This window comes from Neltuma alba, unplaced genomic scaffold, assembly GCF_004799145.2.
Source record: "Neltuma alba isolate B1F8T4 unplaced genomic scaffold, ASM479914v2 tig00003571_pilon, whole genome shotgun sequence".
Lineage (NCBI taxonomy): Eukaryota > Viridiplantae > Streptophyta > Magnoliopsida > Fabales > Fabaceae > Neltuma > Neltuma alba.
In genome coordinates this window covers 21909-39058 of record NW_021633337.1, presented here as the reverse complement: position 1 = coordinate 39058, position 17150 = coordinate 21909, and the positions used below count along the sequence as shown (strand labels likewise).

Sequence of the window (17150 nt, the reverse complement as noted above, 5' to 3'; positions counted from 1 at the left end):
ATGAATAAAATTAGAACTGAAACATGTACATTAATTAAAAGACGGCACGGTTCACAAGACTTCTATGTCTCCTAAAATGTTCTAACGTAACGGCCACAATCTTTTTCTTTCCTCTTGGATCAATTTGGCAAGGAGTTCTACTTTTATGCGCGGAAATCAAACATTAGGTCGGACGAGTTGACTCGAAAAAATCGACAACCCGGCTACTTATTCGATCTGGTAACCAATTTACCCGGTTAAAACTCGACCCGGTGTAACTCGATCTGCCGAGCATGCTCAGTCCTTCTCTTCACTACTGTTCATTTCATTCGGTTTGTGGATGAGTTGATGTTCACTTCAGTCAATCGCATTCCAACTTCATTACTGTGCAGCTTATTTTATTTACGAGATGTTCGGATGGAAACAAAACTATTGTTTAAAAACGTTTTTTAAATAAATATGTAGAAAAAATTTATATCGATTTACGAAAAATATTTCTGAAAAGTATTTTTACACTCATCCAAACTCTTCTGCTGTGATTCAATGTATTCAATGTGGTTTGATTGCATTTCGACTATCTAATTAATATACTACTCTCAGTTCTAAATATAGATTTTAATTTGTATATGTAGTTTATGTTGCACCACAAAATATGTCTTATATATAGATACAGAATAATATTATTTTATTCATCTACCTAGTTTAGATATTTTGTATTTTTGTTGGGCCAACCTTACTTTACACGTACTCAAAATACATTTTGGTTTCACAAATTTCATGCAATGATACAGAAAGTTGAAAACAAACATCTTCATTATTTTTTGTGAATATTTCCTTAAAAAAATAACCCGGCGATTTAATATTTATTTTAAAATTTAAAGATTATCAAAATTAGTTTCACTATATTTCAATCATTTATTATTATAAATTATAAACTATTGTTGGCTCAAAAAATAATAATAAAAGATATAGCATATCACCTATTATAGGAGAATATCTTAATATCATAATCTAAATTCATCATTCTTCCTGAGCTATAATTAGACCCAAATAAGAAAAAAAAGGCTGAAAAATAAACTTAAATTTGGGCTGACAGATATATAGAAATTGGAAAATGAGCTGTATCAGAGGAACCGGTGCCCGGGCTGCAAAAAATAACACGGTAGGACATCTGGCAACGGGCACTTCCCGGTAAAGGTAACAGCTAAGGTCCCATTTCCATCCAGCCCTCCACGGTGTTTTTCCGTTACCCTTAGACATATATAAATCCCACTCCCTCACCTCCTCCTACTTGCTTCCCCCACCCGGTCCCGTAGGCCTGTAACGCCACGACGGCGACGAGAGGGAAGGATAACGTTATTCACGCCACACCCTAACCCCACCGCTTTCATCCTCATCAACCATGCCTACGGGGCCACCCGAAGCCAACGTGGTCGAATGTGACGGTGCCGGAAGCGACGATGCGGCGTTCGCCAAAGAGGGCTGCTGTTCAGGATGCCGTGCTTGGGATACAATTCGTCTCTGTCTTCGTCCGCACATGGATCCATGTGGTGGGAGAGGATGCGGAGCCCCGAGAGCAAGGATCACTGGTGGAGTCGTGGGTGGAAGAAATTGCTGAGAATGCGAGAATGGTCGAGATCGTCGCTGGACCTAAATGGAAGACCTTCATCCGCCGCTTCAATAAAGGAAAGTCTGGTGGATATACAAAGCAAGGCTCGTTCCGGTACGATGCATCTAGTTACGCCCTTAACTTTGACGAAGGCCAGGACGGTGAAGAAGATTACTACGTCAACAATTTCTCGACCAGGTATGCGTCGATCCCAGCGTCGGCGAAGTCGTCGATGGACCTCGGCAAGGACGGGCCCGCATTCGCGTGAGGAGGGTTTTGGATTTTGGGAGATTGAGTTCTTGCGTGAAGGGTCCGAGGTTGGAGCTTTTTTCGGACCGGAGCCAATGGAGGTGGATCCAGGGTGTTTACGTTCCTTCAGGCTCCTGTGGTCTCTTCTATTTTCACGAGTTCCCCCCCCCCTTCCCAATTTTTGTTGTATAAATCACAATCATAAATGTAAGCAACTCAAGAAATAAAAAAAAATCTTAAAAGTAGAAATCTTCCAATTGATTTAAAATATGTTTGATATGATGCTCCCCTGGGCTGGCAATAATGCTCCCTTGCTTCTTATATTTTTTTAATGTACAAACTAATTTCTATTACATAAGAGGAAAACGTATAAACTTTTTTTTTCCTGATATTAAAAAACGCATAAACTACTTTTCTGGAACTTCAAGCTTTAATGTGAGCATTTAACATGCCAAAATTATCCTGGCTTTTCAGTGCTTAACGGATACGAACCGAAAAATATAACACGAGGGGTGCGATTGCAAATGCCCTTTCTCAGGATCAAAAGGCTAACGAATACGTATTAACGCCTCACTTTTTTTTTTTTTTAAATATCAATTCAACTTGAAATTGATACATAATGTAAAACTTTTATCTTTTTTTTTTTACCAGAAGTAAAACTTTTATCATACAGAAATGAATAGGCCGTCAGACATTGTCAAGCTCGAATCAAGCTGCTGCTGCTTTTCCTTTTTCTTTTTTTGGGTAAATCTCTGATCAAACTTATATGCGGGGTTTCAACGCATAAAGGTTCGGCTCAAATGACTGATCCGGAAAAGTGGATTGAAGGGAATAACCGGTAAAATTCAAGAAGCTATAATAATGCAGCCAGTACTCTTAATTTTTTCAAATTATTCAACTGAACTCTGAATCCCATATATATTTAGAATATCTTAATTTTTAAATTAATTTGCTTAACTTATAAATAGATATATAATCTAAGCAATTCAAAAAATTATATAACATATATTATAATTAAGTAATTTTTTAGTTGAAAAAAATTAAAATCAAGTAATTTTTAAATTTCTTAATTTTATCAAATTACTCAACCAGAGATAGTATATATGTTTTGAAGAAATATATACGTAGGTATTAGCATATATGTATACGCTCTTCTAGTTCACTGCATATATCATTTTCAAGCTTTTGTGTCTTGAATATGAATCTGATTTGATAATTTTTAGAAGATTTATTTATATAATTAATTATTAGCATCATGAGTAAGCAATGTGGTCTTTTACTTTTAATAAGAGACTTTTGACAAGTCAACTTCTATTTGACTATTCTTCTTATCGTGCTTAAGTGGGTAAATTGAAATTGCTTTCTCCCATCCTAGAAGATAATAGGAGCACCTACATTAATATTAAATATAAGATCTAAATTATAATTTCTTTCGGTCAAGTCCCTCCCATTGATTGTGTATATAAAAAAGGATTTTTATTTTTTTAAATAATTTTTTTTAATATTCATAAATTAATCGTGCGGTTTTACGTAGCTAAGGCTAGAGATAGTATGTTATATAAGCAAAAGGGAGCATTTATAATAGCATAAACAGTACTGCCTCCGATTCTATTTATAAAATGTTATTTGTAATTTATAAATAACATTTTATTTGTAGTTCACTCAAATTCATTATATATAAATATTCTGTCCATCCCTTGAAGAGAGAGTTTCAGCACGAATGGCAATTGGAAAAGTTGACCATGACAGAAGTTGCTCTCCCCAGGCCAAAAAACGGTAACTAATTGTTTGTATATGGTCCCCTCTCGCAACCCCCATGATGCCACACCGACCACCCCTCCCATTCATCAAATTCAAAATTTAAACTACAACAACTCACACTATTTCCCTTTTCTTTTGAAATAAACTAGTACGGGCTGTTTGGCAACTTCAAAAAATATCTCTCAGAAATATTTTTTTTAAAACGAGACAAATTCTTATACATATTTATTTGTAAACTATAAAAACACTTCTAAAACACTTTTTACTTTGCTCCTACAAGCAGCTTAAGCGAATCAATCTCACCTCAATTCCCCCGTCAGCCACAACACTAAAACTGGGCATATTCAATGTACAATATCCATAGACATGCTCTCTATTTTTGTAATCCATTCCGCTTACTCTGCAGTTTCAACAGGGCTCATTCTTGAACTAACCACTTTTTCGGGACTAATAATCCATCATCATGAGCGTTGACAAGTATTAAATGCGGGCGTTAAATTTCAACATGAACACATGGGAGGGATTACTAATTGACCCCACGTCATTATCACTACTGGAGCCAATTTTTTTGAATCAAAACTCATCTCACAAAGATAGATAGCTTCTGTCACTTCCCAGCTTTCATAGATCCCACCACCAGTGAACAACTGTCCACCCTACAAGATCCACCGATTCAAGACTATGCTTTAAAAAAAAAAAAAGTTGTATTCACATTCTCCCAAAAGAGCCTTAAACAAAGCAAAAGCAGATTCAAAGAAGCCCAGCACCGCAAAAGCCATGAAAAATTAATAAAGCAAACGCACTTGCCTCCCGCCAATATATCCTTGAGACTCACACAATCACATTCACAGCCCCGCTCTGAAGAAATAGGCTCCACACCCAAATTCAACCAACTATCGTAAATCTGCCAGTAGTAATTAAAGAGTTTAAGAAGAAGAAGACGAAGCTCAGAGAATGTGTGCTCTGGAAAAGAAATGCCTTTACTTTTCCACACCAAGTATTTGTTGTTTGAAGAGCCGAAGGCAACCGACAAGATCAGACTAACATTTGCTATTACATATCAAGAAGAAGAAATATCTGTTGTTTGAAGAACCGAAGGCAACCGACAAGATCAGACTAACATTTGCTATTACATATCAAGAAGAAGAAACTCTAGTATCTTCACACGGAAGATCTGTGGTCGTAATAATATCTCAACTCAAAAATCACAATGCATCCAAGATATACCACAATCAATCATCATAAATTCAAAACTGGAATCCCAAAAGGAAAATGTTTGATCAGCGGATTAAGATGGTTAAACGTGATGAGTAAGAGAATCATGGGGATGAATACCTGTCATGTTCCTTCTGTTTTTCTCATCCATGGCAGGTCCGTATTAAGAGAAGATGGCATGCCCATCCCCATTTGATCTTCTTCGGACGAAGTAGAAAACTTGCTCTTCTTGGACCACTGCCAGATCTTGGAAACAGAATAGCTCTCACCTTTACTCACACTTCTAATCTTCTTTGCTTCCTCCATGGAAAGCTTCTCAGATTGTTCTTGTCCTTCTATAAGCCTTACCTCGCGGCCTGGACGGTCATGGTTCAAGGCAATTCGGAGGTCTGAATTGCCTAACACATACTGGTAAGATCCCATTGAGTAGCATCTTCTTGCATCTAAATTACTGCTACTCGTCTCTCTCCTCCACCCTCCCCCGCCTCCACATTCAGCCTTCTGAACTTACCAAGTTTTACAGGCAACACTCCTTTCTCTACGGTTTCTTCAATTTCAACAGTTTTTTGTCTAAAACTTGTGAACCCGTTTTCAGCGTTACACCCATCCTCTTCCCTTAGATCGTCAAAATCGTACATGGGGTTTTCAATTGAAAACCCAGGATTTAAAAGGGTTCCTCTACAAAGTGGACATGTGGAATTGGATAGAAGCCATGTGTCTATACAATTGATGTGAAAGGCGTGACTGCACATTGGAAGCAATCTGAGCTTGTCCTTCTCTGAAAACTCACACAGGCACACAGCACAGTCAAATGGTTCTTTCAGACCAACTATCTCTTTATACTGGAAAACAGGAAGTGCGTCAATGAAAGCTTGATCCAGACCAGAGTCGTGAAGATTGAAGAGCTGTTGGAGTTGTCTTTGAAGAGCATCGGAGGTTGAGATTTCCTGGTGTCTATTAGACTCAGATGCCGAGGAAGATGGGTGCTTTATGAGAAATCTAACAAGCAGGTGTAGAAGACCAGAAATAAAAAAGAGCACGGCTAGAATCACTATAATGAAAAGAACAGCCGGACTAATTCTAGTACCAGACGAGGAAGAAGACCCTGTTTCTCTGTGGAAAGCACCAGGATATGGAGGCGAAGATGAAGGCAAAACAGGAGGTGGGTAGCTCGAGTAAACATCTTTTTGCTGGATTTGATGATGAATCCAAGATATCTTCAAGTGGGTATGGTTAAAAAACCACTTATGATACATGCTTTCTGACATCCCGCAGATCATAAAGGGAGACCCGTGAAACATGCTCTCAACAATTCATCATAGAACACAATCATAATAACGCTTTGACACTAGACAGAGCCAAAATCGTCGATTTCTCAGCTTTTACTCTCACAATCCAGAAAATAACTGTCCTGTGAGGGAGAAGCAGATGCGGAAATAACGCTATAACTTCGAGTACCTTTATGTTTTTAAACAAAGAACACAAAGCTTCGAAGGGCAGAATCAGTGATTAAGCAATCATGAGAGATAAACTGAAGTATTGTATCCTCCCATTAAATCTGGAAATCAACTTACCTCTGTTTCTGGGTAGCTCACCACTACTGCGCTTTGTCAAAACGTCATGGAACTAAAATTTGAAAAATGAAAACGCAACTTTCTAGAGGCGCCAGGTTCGAGAAGAACAATCAGCAGAGGCTTAGGGGCAGGCTTTTGAGTTTGGTTAAATAGCTAAGGTGCGTTCGAGAAGATGGGGAAAGTGAAATGTCATGAGCTCTCGCTTGACTCTGTCGCTCGACCTCAGGAATTTTTCTCTCTGCAGTCTCTATCAGTGGTCATAGCCAATGCACCCGATGAGGTCCGAATCTGGCACCAGTTTCCGAAGTGGGACGAAAAGTATGACAAAAAGAAACACCAGCAGATTTAATAGTCCCACCCGCCATGGTGGAGCGTGCAAGTCAAATTCGTCGGTTCTCAGTCATCAGGCTTGATTTTTGTCAAGGAACAAAAAGACCGGAACAGGAACTAAACCAGTCGTAATAGTAGGTCAAGAGTTATTGGTCAGACCGAAGGTTGGACCAGTCATGTAAAAATAATAGAATTTAATTGACAACATTAAAATAGAACAAAATTTATAAATAATAATCACTAAAAAAAAGATAGGAAGTTACAAATACAATTTAAATGTTTAATCATAGCAAACAAACATTAATAAAGTACATATCTTTATCCTTATGCAAAATCAAAATATATAAATGCATTCGTATCATTAGAATAAAACAATTCTAAATTCAGCTACCTATTTGACTCTTCTTCAACCTCAAAGATCGAATTCAGATTTCATATCAGTCTCACAGCTGGAACAAGAGCAAATTGACAAATTCATCAACCTATTTCAGTGTTCAGAATTCAGATTCATTATTTATAAAAATCAAATTCAGTTTCAAACTTTCAATTCAGCACTTTAGCCTCAGGCGTGCGAAAATGCAGAAGGCAGAACACAGAAGCACAACCAAGGAAGGAAAAAGCAGAACATATCGAACTAAAAGAAAATAACTAACTAGTAACTAGACAACAAAAACACAGAAGCTAAAAACAAGTAGAAACTAGAAAGAGAAGGAAGATCTTACGGGCTACGACCATGGTTCTGCCACTGTGAAGAAGAAATGACGATGGGAAGAGATGAGTTGTTGCTGTGACTTGCAAATCCGATTAAAGAATTGAGAACGATGACCTGCTACTTCAACCAAGACGACATCACGCGAAGGCCAACGAGCTCCGACGATGAAGAAAACGACGGTTCAATAAGGGTGGATTTTGGCTAGGGATTTTTGATTTGGGGGGAGGGAAGAAAACGGTGAAGCTCAAAGTGAAACCTGAAGGTTTGATTGTCTGATGCTGAGCTTGTCGTTTCCTCAGTTGAAGGTTTAAAAAAAAATTAAAAAAAACCTTCAAATCGGGCAACCCATCAACTAGACCGGTTGCCCGGTTTTGACTGGTTGAACCGGTTTTTAAACGGTTCAGTTGGGAGGCAGTTTTTTCATTGAACCAAATCGGACCAGCCACCGATTCACCAGAAAACCAGGGAATCGGCCGGTCTGGTCCTTTTTTTTTCCATGATTTTTGTTCTTTCTTTTGGCATGTATTGCTTGGCGTCTCACACTAATGCATTTATTTTTTAATTATTAAATCATTCTCCATCTATTTTAAAATCCTGTCTGTTAACTTATTCTTATTTAAAAATAAGATGTTTAAATAGCCAAAAATATTTATGAAAGAGCATTTAATATTTGGGAAAAAAAAATTCTCTTATATACCTTTTTTATTTTTGTAGCAAAAAAAATCTTAGTTGTTATTCGTAGTCAAGTTTAATAGTTAAATTATATAATTTGATCAGTATTTTTAAATATTAAATTTAACTGTAAATAATAGTTCAGCATAAAAATATTATGAGATAAAATTTTTAAGACATATAAAAATAAAAAAATTAAAATATTAAGTGCTCATTTATAAATATTTTTAAGGTGTTTACAAATTTTAAAGTGCATTCTATGCGACCAGTCAACCTCACAATTTGACAAATCTCATGAGCGGGGGGAAAAGTAGGTTCCTCTCGAACAAAAAGAGAGAATGCTGTCTTCAGTGTCTTGTTCTTTTAATGAGTATGTCACTTTCAAGATATTTTAATAGTTTCTTATATATATATATTTTTGGGATAATTAATCTCCAAGTCCTTATAGTTTATTTGATTTTTAATTAGATCCTTATAAAATTTTTCTTTTTATCATATCCTTTTACTTTCGTGTGTTTTTAATTAGGTCCTTCTTTTTTTTTTTTTTCTTTTTATCAGGTCCTTATAGTTTCACTTATTTTTTAATTAGGTGCTTTGTAGTTTTTGAAAAATTATTTATTAACTTTATTCTTTAAAATTAATTTCATTTTTAAATTAATAATTATATAATTGGACAAAATAATTAATGTAATCATTTAGTAATTAATAAATAATCAGAATAAATTATACTTAAATATAAATTATTTATAATCATATTTTAATTTTAGATAAATTTATTATTATAATTTGAATTTTACAATTATAAAAATTCGAATTGAAAATAAATAATATATTTGTTTAACTAAAAATTTAAAAGAATATTAACATAAGATTGCTACAATAATTTACTATTTTTAAAATGTTATTATTTGTAAAATAAAGAATAAAAACTACAAGGACCTAATTAAAAACAAAGTAAAACAATAAGGATCTGATTAAAAGAAAAAAAATTATAAGCACTTGATTAAAAATATATGAAAGTATAAGGATCTGATAAAAGAAAAAAAATTATAGGGACCTGATTAAAACCAGTTGAAACTATAAGGACCTGTATATTAATTATCCCTATATTTTTTAATAATGTTGTTTTTCAATAGATAGAAACAATTCTCTTTAAAACAGTCAACCGGCTTTTTCAGTCTACAGGATATTTAGATAGAATCAAAATTATAATTTTAAAAATAATTTTACTATATATAAAATAAATATATTGAAAAGTTTATCTTAATTTATGAAAAAAAACACTTTTAAAAAAAATATTTTTCTTAATTCCAAACACTCCCTACATCTAGATTTTAAGCTCTCGGACTTTAACCATCACGTCGGGTTACTTTAGAAAGAAGATGAGATGGAATGACACGTGAATAGAGATTAAAAATTTAAGATTTGATTATACATAAAAGAACAGTGTCATAGAATTGTTGGAGTAAAATCATGTATTAATTATTTTTACAAAATTAATTTTTTTTTACCCATGTTATTGCAAAATTAAATTTCCCTACGTTACGTGCGCAAGCTAATCCCTGTGCTTATCATACATACCTGTTGGTCCCATAATCTTATGCCATAATTTAAACAAAAAACAAAAAAATTTGAATTTACAGCATATTGAAAATACTTTTGAATGTACAGCGTATTCAAAGTTTTTTTGTAATTTATGAATAACCGTTTGGGTTTTTATTTTATATTGATATTGATGAAAAATCGATATGGACATCAATAATGTTGATGATTAATATTGATTGATTTTTAACTGACTAACAGCTGTAACTGGTTGTCATGAATAAATTGATTGACAGCAGCTGAATACCAATTTTTTTAATTAAGAAACTGAATTTTTCCAAGAAAATCAATACTAATAATATTCATCATTACTATCAGTATTAATATGAACATTTTTTTCACACGTGTCTTCTTCTCGCCTTGCCTTCTTTAGAGTGATTTCTTGCCAAACTTCAACCTCTAGCAATGCGGTAATAGATGCGTCAAACAAGTATTCTTTCAGGTAAGCGAAGTTTACGAGAAACGGAGTTCGAACTCGTATGTCAGTCTCCAGGTAACCGACTTCAAGCTTCGTGTAACTACTTTTCCGATTTTTAATATAAGATCTATTTAACTAATTTAATTAGATTAAAAAAGTTAGATAAGTTAGTTAATTATAAAAAATGTGACACTTTTTTTTTAAAATACTATAATCATCTTTCTTAATACCTCATCTTCCTCTTCTACTTGATTATGGTTGAGGGAGTATCCATAGGGGTAATTTAGAAAAAATTAATAAATATGAGAAATGGGTCTTATATTTAGAATCAAAACCAACTCAGTAATTAAGTTTTATATTAAGAATCAGAAGAATATATAATTATCCCTGCCCTACAAGTTAGGATTAGGGTGCAAAGGCATTGACAAAATCAACAAGTTCAAACCCGGCTATCTGCACATTTAAGGCTTTTATGTGCTTGTTTGGCATCACGGTAGAAATTTCCTATAAGCACATTTCACGTAAGCTAAAGCAAAACTCCTCTCACATATTTACCTCGTATTCTGTAAATTATTATTGAAAAACTACTTATAAACTACTTATAAGCTGCTCCAAACGGACACTATTTGTGGAAAGGAACCCGTTTCAAGCTAGGGGTGTAGCTAGGCCTCATTATACGGAATCTAGAGATACTTACTTTTTATAAAATGAAGCAACTACTGATCTTCTAACACTAATCTTTAAGCTGAGGATATTCCCATTTCATACAACTAAAGTTTGATAATTAAAGTGAATGGGTAATTTCGTAGCCCAAAAATTCTCTTCAGAGCTCTAGCCTCCTATGATGGTGATTAGCAATTGCAGCTTCAATGATTGAAGTACGCGGTTAATCATGACATAAAATTTTTCTTTTAGAATAGTCTCAAGGACTTCATAAGATTTTGAGATTTCAGCAGTCTTTATATCCTGTTCCCTCATATTTCTATTTGTCTGTCTTCCTTGCATGTTTTCAAAGGAACAGTCGAGATTACAAGCCACACAATCATGTTGGGAATCAGTTTCAGCCAAGCTCATTGAGCCAACACAAAGTTTGCCCTCCACAAGTACCTTAAAAATTATTAGAATTTTTTTAATACTATATATTTTCGAGACAGCATCAACTGAATGACACGCCTTAGTGCTCTACGCACAAAAAGTAACAGTAAATAGATGTCAAAAAACAATGAAAATCTCAATAACTATTGAAAAAATAACAGAAAACATTAGGTGATTTTTACGGATTTTGAGCAGTAAAAATTATTATAAGTGTAATTAGAATAATCTATTTATCTTTTTAACATCTGTAGGAAAACAGAAAAATCAATGCGAGAACTTCATATATGTGTCTCCAATAAGAATGATTGTGAATGACCCATCCGGGTGTTAAAAAATATATCCCCGTGTGAGGGGCATAAATGAGAAGGATGGACATAAAGCCTTTAGCCCATTTACACGCCCCAGCTATGCTTTTAGGCTTTTGCTTATATCATCAGTTCTAACTTCTGACACCTTCTTCTTCAGTCTTCACCCAAACCTTTCAAGTTCTCAGGTCATCAGACATTGCAGATGGTATGCCGTGTGTTTTCAAAATATCTGGAGTTGCTGCCTTGGCGGTGCTCGTCTTCAACACTACTATCTGCGGAAATAGAATTATGTGTCATCTAAAATTTCATAACCATCTCTATCTCTGAGGGAACACCTGTAATAATTTATTTTTAACCTATCTTATATATAGTCTTCAAATATTTGTATACATGCCATGTGAGAGAAACCATTCTGGTAATTATCGTGCATTACTAACAGAAATCAATTCTTCAGGATATTCATTCAATAACGTTAAAAGCCTGAAGAATTCTGTTCAAATAATGTTTCAGGGAATTCACAGCTTAAAGGAACAGAAACATAATATGCAATCGTGAATGTGTGACCTGCTGATATTCCAGATCAAACTTCATGTATTCATCATCACAACTCTCGACCATGAAGACCAAGCTCTTCAGATTCTTCACAGGCTTACCATTGAAGGCAAGAACCTAAACACATGCACATATCAAACCTGGTAAATATCCAACTTACATCACATTGAATGATGTCTGTAAAAGTTTTGTTACCTGAGTGTTAACAATGTCCTCGTATCCAATATTGATGTCAGCCACCAGAACCTAACACAGATAATTTCAAGTATGAGGCCTTGTACTAAAACGGAAACAGCACATCTATTGGGGGAAAATGGATGAAAAACCTGAGAAACAACAATTAGCTGTTCATCAGCAGACTCTGCCATCGCGTGAAAAAGCTTGTCCAGAATACTGATGGGGGCGTCAATTTCAGAATCCTTTCCACCCTCGAAAGAGAGAGACTACATAAGAAAACTAGTTACAATTACAAAAGCAAAACATGTGGCCTATTTCTAATTGCATATAAGCATACCACTTGCAATAAGATGCAAGTTCAGTATTTCTAAAAACCACACCTAGGAAACACAAATACACCTGCACGCACATGATCATTGAATAATGTAAGCCAGTTCAAACGTAAATTGAACCAAAGCACCAAATTTTGCTAATCTATGTTACGCACGTCATTGATCTGTTCGATGCAGTATGGATTGAAGAGAAGGGAAACAGAAGGGTTTGACTCATATATAAACCAAATGAAATTGCTCTGTCAGCAATCCGTTCCCTTCCCTTTCGATCCTTCCTTAATCCAAGCATACTCGTGAGGTTGAAAATTTAGATCTAAACTAGTTCCTCAAGAATTTAATCCACACAAAACGTTGAAAACAAAGAAATGAAAGGGAGAATGACACCTAGGTCCTCAAAGATCAATGTAATAATAGCTATGTCCCAAAAAAATGAAATGAAGTTTTCAGAGGCAACTAAAGTAAAAGAACGTCGTCGAAATAAAGTAATCATGAAAGATAAAAGCTACCTCCTCAGAACGAAGATAGGGGACGGAAACGGCAGCAAAAACAAATCCAGCGACAATATAATAGGAAGGAAGTCTGCCATTGATGTGGGCGGGGACAAGGCGCTTATGAGTTGCAAGGTTTATGTCAAATTCAAGTATCTTCGAATCCCGGAGAACCTTGACTGTAGCTATATCTCCAGTGTATTTTTGAGAGACAAGGTAAGTGAAACCAATGCGCTCCCCATGCCTGAATGAAACTACAAACATAGCCCAAACCAGATATCAGTTTACAAACAAAAGTACAACCCCATATACATGTCAGGAAAAGCGCAAAATTTTAGTATAATTCATCATGATGGGATAGCCAACCCATTCAAGACATGGAACGGTAGTTACCTGTTCCATCATTGGCAATATTAATCCCATCAAAGCTAAGAATGACATCAGATGGCTTCAGAACTTGAGATTCGGGAGCTGTGGGTTCAATTCTTCTGATACGCACACCTTTTTGCTGCGGTCCCATGCCCATTGACATTCGCAAATCAGGATTTTCCATCTTCTGCCACTCAACTCCAAGAACTGGAAATCCTGTGAAGGATAATACCCAAAGATAAAACTGGAATCATATTACCAAACTGACGACAGCCAGTTGCATAGTATCTCCCTTACACACCTGTGTATTCTCCATTCTTTTCATAATCTCGGATGAAATGTAAGATAACCGGAGTAGGTATCACATATCCTATGTTCTCTGCATCTCCATGCCTAAGAGACTGAAATGCAATCCCCACGCATTTTCCCTTATCACCGAAAGCAGGTCCGCCGGAATTTCCTGAATTTATTGCAGCATCTATCTGAACAAGTATATGAACTGAATCACGAGCTATCAACCAGGAGATCAGACAACATATATTTTCAGACTCTAACCTGCAGTCCCAGGAGTTCAGTTGAACCATGAACATAAGAGAGGATCTCAATGCGTGAGACAACACCGCTGGTTACAGAGATAGTGTCACCTCCGATTGGATAGCCCACAACAGTAACAGCATCTTGCAGTGCAGGCAAATCACCAAACTCAACAGGTGAAACCCCATCCCAGAACTCATCATCACTCACCGTCAACAGTGCTGAACATAAAATTATTATGATAAGCGATTTCTTACATCTTACAAAACACATATACACAGGAGGATTACGACCCAATATACTCATTCATAGACAACATATAAGTATTTGTTGATACTCTCATATATCATATCTTCTTGAGTCTTGACGATTATTGTTTTTCGCTGTTGCATTTATCTAAACGAACTTAACATCTTGCAGATGCCAAAGATAATGTAGAGAAGTGGATGAAGCGAAATGGGAAGAGAGATGGTCGCCACTTCATGTTTGGAATTTTGATGCAAAAATAGATGGTGATTTATAGGATTGGCTTTCTAGAAAATGGAAGAAAAAGACCCCATATAAAAGCTAATTTGATTTTTAATGGGAAAATTACACTCAGGTCCCACAGAACACAATTAATATCAAAAAGGTCCCTCGAAATCGCAAAATGATTCTGAAATCCCCAGAGACTTGTGTGTAATTAATTCTAATTGTAAAATTACGTAGTTACCCCTGTTAATTTGAACCTATTTACAACCTCAACAGTGGCTGTTAACAACCCGAGAAGAGGTGATTAACAACCTCAACAACGCCCCTGGTATTCCACAGAGTGAGTTGTCATGAGCACTGCCGAGGTTGTCAATCACGTCTTCTCAGGTTGTTAACAGCCACTGTTGAGATTGTAAACGAATTGCTGCAATAAAATTAGAACCTATTTACAACATCAACAGTGGCTGTTAACAACCCGAGAAGAGATGGTTAACAACCTCAACAACGCCCCTGATATTCCACAGAGTGAGTTGCCATGAGCACTGCCGAGGTTGTCAATCACGTCTTCTCGGGTTGTTAACAGCCACTGTTGAGATTGTAAACGAATTGTTGCAATAAAATTAACAGGGGTAAGTAGGTAATTTCACAATTAGAATTAATTACACACAGGTCCCTGGGGACTTCAGAATCATTTCTCGATTTCGTGGGACCTTTTTTATATTAATTGTACTCTGTGGGACCTGAGTGTAATTTTCCCATTTTTAATTTCATACTGAATATAATATTCTAATTCATTTTATTTTTTATATTTATCTATTTTTTTTTAAAATAGTCTTTATAGTAGTTGTACATATAGTTCCATCAAATTGTAGTTTTAGCTAACATACATGATGAACAAAAATATTCTAAAAAAAACATATATTTATTACAAATAACTAACTTAATTGATTTTTTAAATCTTTCCAAATCAATTAACTTAAGTTTTATATTATGCACGCTCCACATATAGTACCAAACCATCCGGCCCTCCCACAACCCCCAGGTCACTTTCAAGGATTTTTTTTCCCCAAGGAAAAAACACCACCACCTTCTTGAGTCTCAATGAATATAATATTCATAATGGGAATATTATTTATTTAATCATTATCATTAATTTATATATATAAATAGTTACAGTTATAAAAATAAATGTAAATAAAATAGTTGGACTGTCTTTCTACTCTTCTAGTCGTTAATATAAGACCTATTTAACTAATTTAATTAGATTAAAAAATTAAGTAAGTTAATTAATTATAATAAATATGATATTTTTTTTCTAAAATAATATAACCATCTTCCTCAATATCTCCTCTCCCTCTTCTACTTGAGGCAGTATTATAAGAATAATTTAGAAAAAACTTAATAAATATAAAAAATAGTTAATTAAAATCAATTCAATAATTAGTTATTATATTATATAATAATCAAGAGCAAGGTTCACTTACCTATATCGCACTCGGTTCCAATGGCCAGTACTGTTGCTAAGTATTTGGTGTCGGACCCCCGTTTCTTGAGCTTGACTTGGGTATGGTGCTCCACGGAGTGCGCATTGGTCAGCACCCTCCTCCCTGCAATAATGAATCCACTGCTGCTAGAGCTGTACTGCCTTTTTCTCTGCCACGGCAACGAGAAATTCGGTTCCGTATGCACACAAAAAACCTTCACGACAGCGTCCCTTGAAGGCACCGCATTCACCTCGCCGTCCCGCTCAGGCATCAATGAGGCTTCGGCCACCAATTCCGTAGAAGCACAACCTCCGTTCTGCTCGGCATGTCTCGAATTTGTCGCCTCCGGTGAACCTGTCACGGGCGGTTGCGACTTCGGGCGACGGCGGGAAGAATTCACGGCCGAGGGAGCTGAAACGAGATCGTTTGTTGTTGGGGTAACGCTGTTAAGGTGTCTGTCTTCGGCGGTGGTTCCGCCGGCTTGGGTTTTCGGTTTTTGTCCCCGTTTTTTCCTATTTCCACCCATTTCGTGAAGAGAGGATAACAGGCGATGACCCTCAGAGAGGTGTGTGCTGGTTTTACGAAGGTCTCCGCGCTGCTTTTTATGTTAAGGTTGTCGATCATCGTCAACATAAAAAATATCAGATTCGAGGATGTATGTCTCCATTTTCTGACTTAACCCGGATCACAAGCTATGCCAGGAGGAGTCACACGGTAGAAGTCAAGGCTGGTGAGGAGATTACCGACTGGTTGGACATGCTTTGGGGCCACTAAGAAACGCAGATGATCATTAAAATAAGAATAACATAATATATAACTCAGGTTCCGCGCAACTACATCCTGCTATTTTCAATGAATTTTAAGGGGTCAGCTTTTAAATTGTAAATATCTTGTCCTGCTTAAAATATAATGACCAGTGTGAAAAATATCTTATTGGTTAGGTGGTATATGAATGATTTGAACAGAGCAAATAAAAGCAAATCTGAATAGAAATTATATGAATCGCATGGCATCCCTGTGACGACAATTTACGCAGAGAAAAGTTTGGAATAACTTGTCGAAGACGGCAAGAATCCTCCTGGGGCTTTCGTATCATGTAGGCCACGTGTTTCATAGTGAACTTTATCCCAAAAGTCCAGTGTAAAAAATAAAAAGGAAAATCCCGCGTTCAAGAGCTTGTTGACATTTACATGAGAAATGGGGAAAATATGTTTTAGAT

The 17150-nt window shown here is 35.8% G+C and overlaps 2 protein-coding genes across 4 annotated transcripts; both read right to left on the bottom strand.

Moving 5' to 3' along the window:
- Positions 1-4676: 4676 nt before the first annotated feature.
- Positions 4677-6625, bottom strand: LOC114741929 (RING-H2 finger protein ATL46-like). Its single transcript, XM_028930178.1, is given in 2 exon segments — positions 4677-5278; positions 5281-6625. Coding segments are annotated over 2 exon segments (1176 nt in total). The 5' UTR covers positions 6115-6625; the 3' UTR covers positions 4677-4936.
- A 4868-nt stretch (positions 6626-11493) lies between these two features.
- LOC114741927 (protease Do-like 9) lies at positions 11494-16721 on the bottom strand. 3 transcript variants are annotated; one of them, XM_028930177.1, is made up of 9 exons: positions 15932-16721; positions 13998-14197; positions 13744-13924; positions 13467-13658; positions 13092-13327; positions 12403-12519; positions 12272-12322; positions 12178-12193; positions 11494-11796 (listed from the first exon to the last, which is right to left on the bottom strand). In XM_028930177.1, the coding sequence occupies exons 1-9, from the start codon at positions 16455-16457 to the stop codon at positions 11714-11716; spliced, it is 1602 nt and encodes a 533-aa protein (XP_028786010.1). In that variant the 5' UTR covers positions 16458-16721; the 3' UTR covers positions 11494-11713. The 3 variants fall into 3 exon arrangements, with proteins under 3 accessions (XP_028786010.1, XP_028786008.1, XP_028786009.1); XM_028930175.1 differs by having other exon boundaries at positions 12089-12193; positions 15932-16718; XM_028930176.1 differs by having other exon boundaries at positions 12089-12193; positions 12403-12495; positions 15932-16718.
- Positions 16722-17150: the final 429 nt, after the last annotated feature.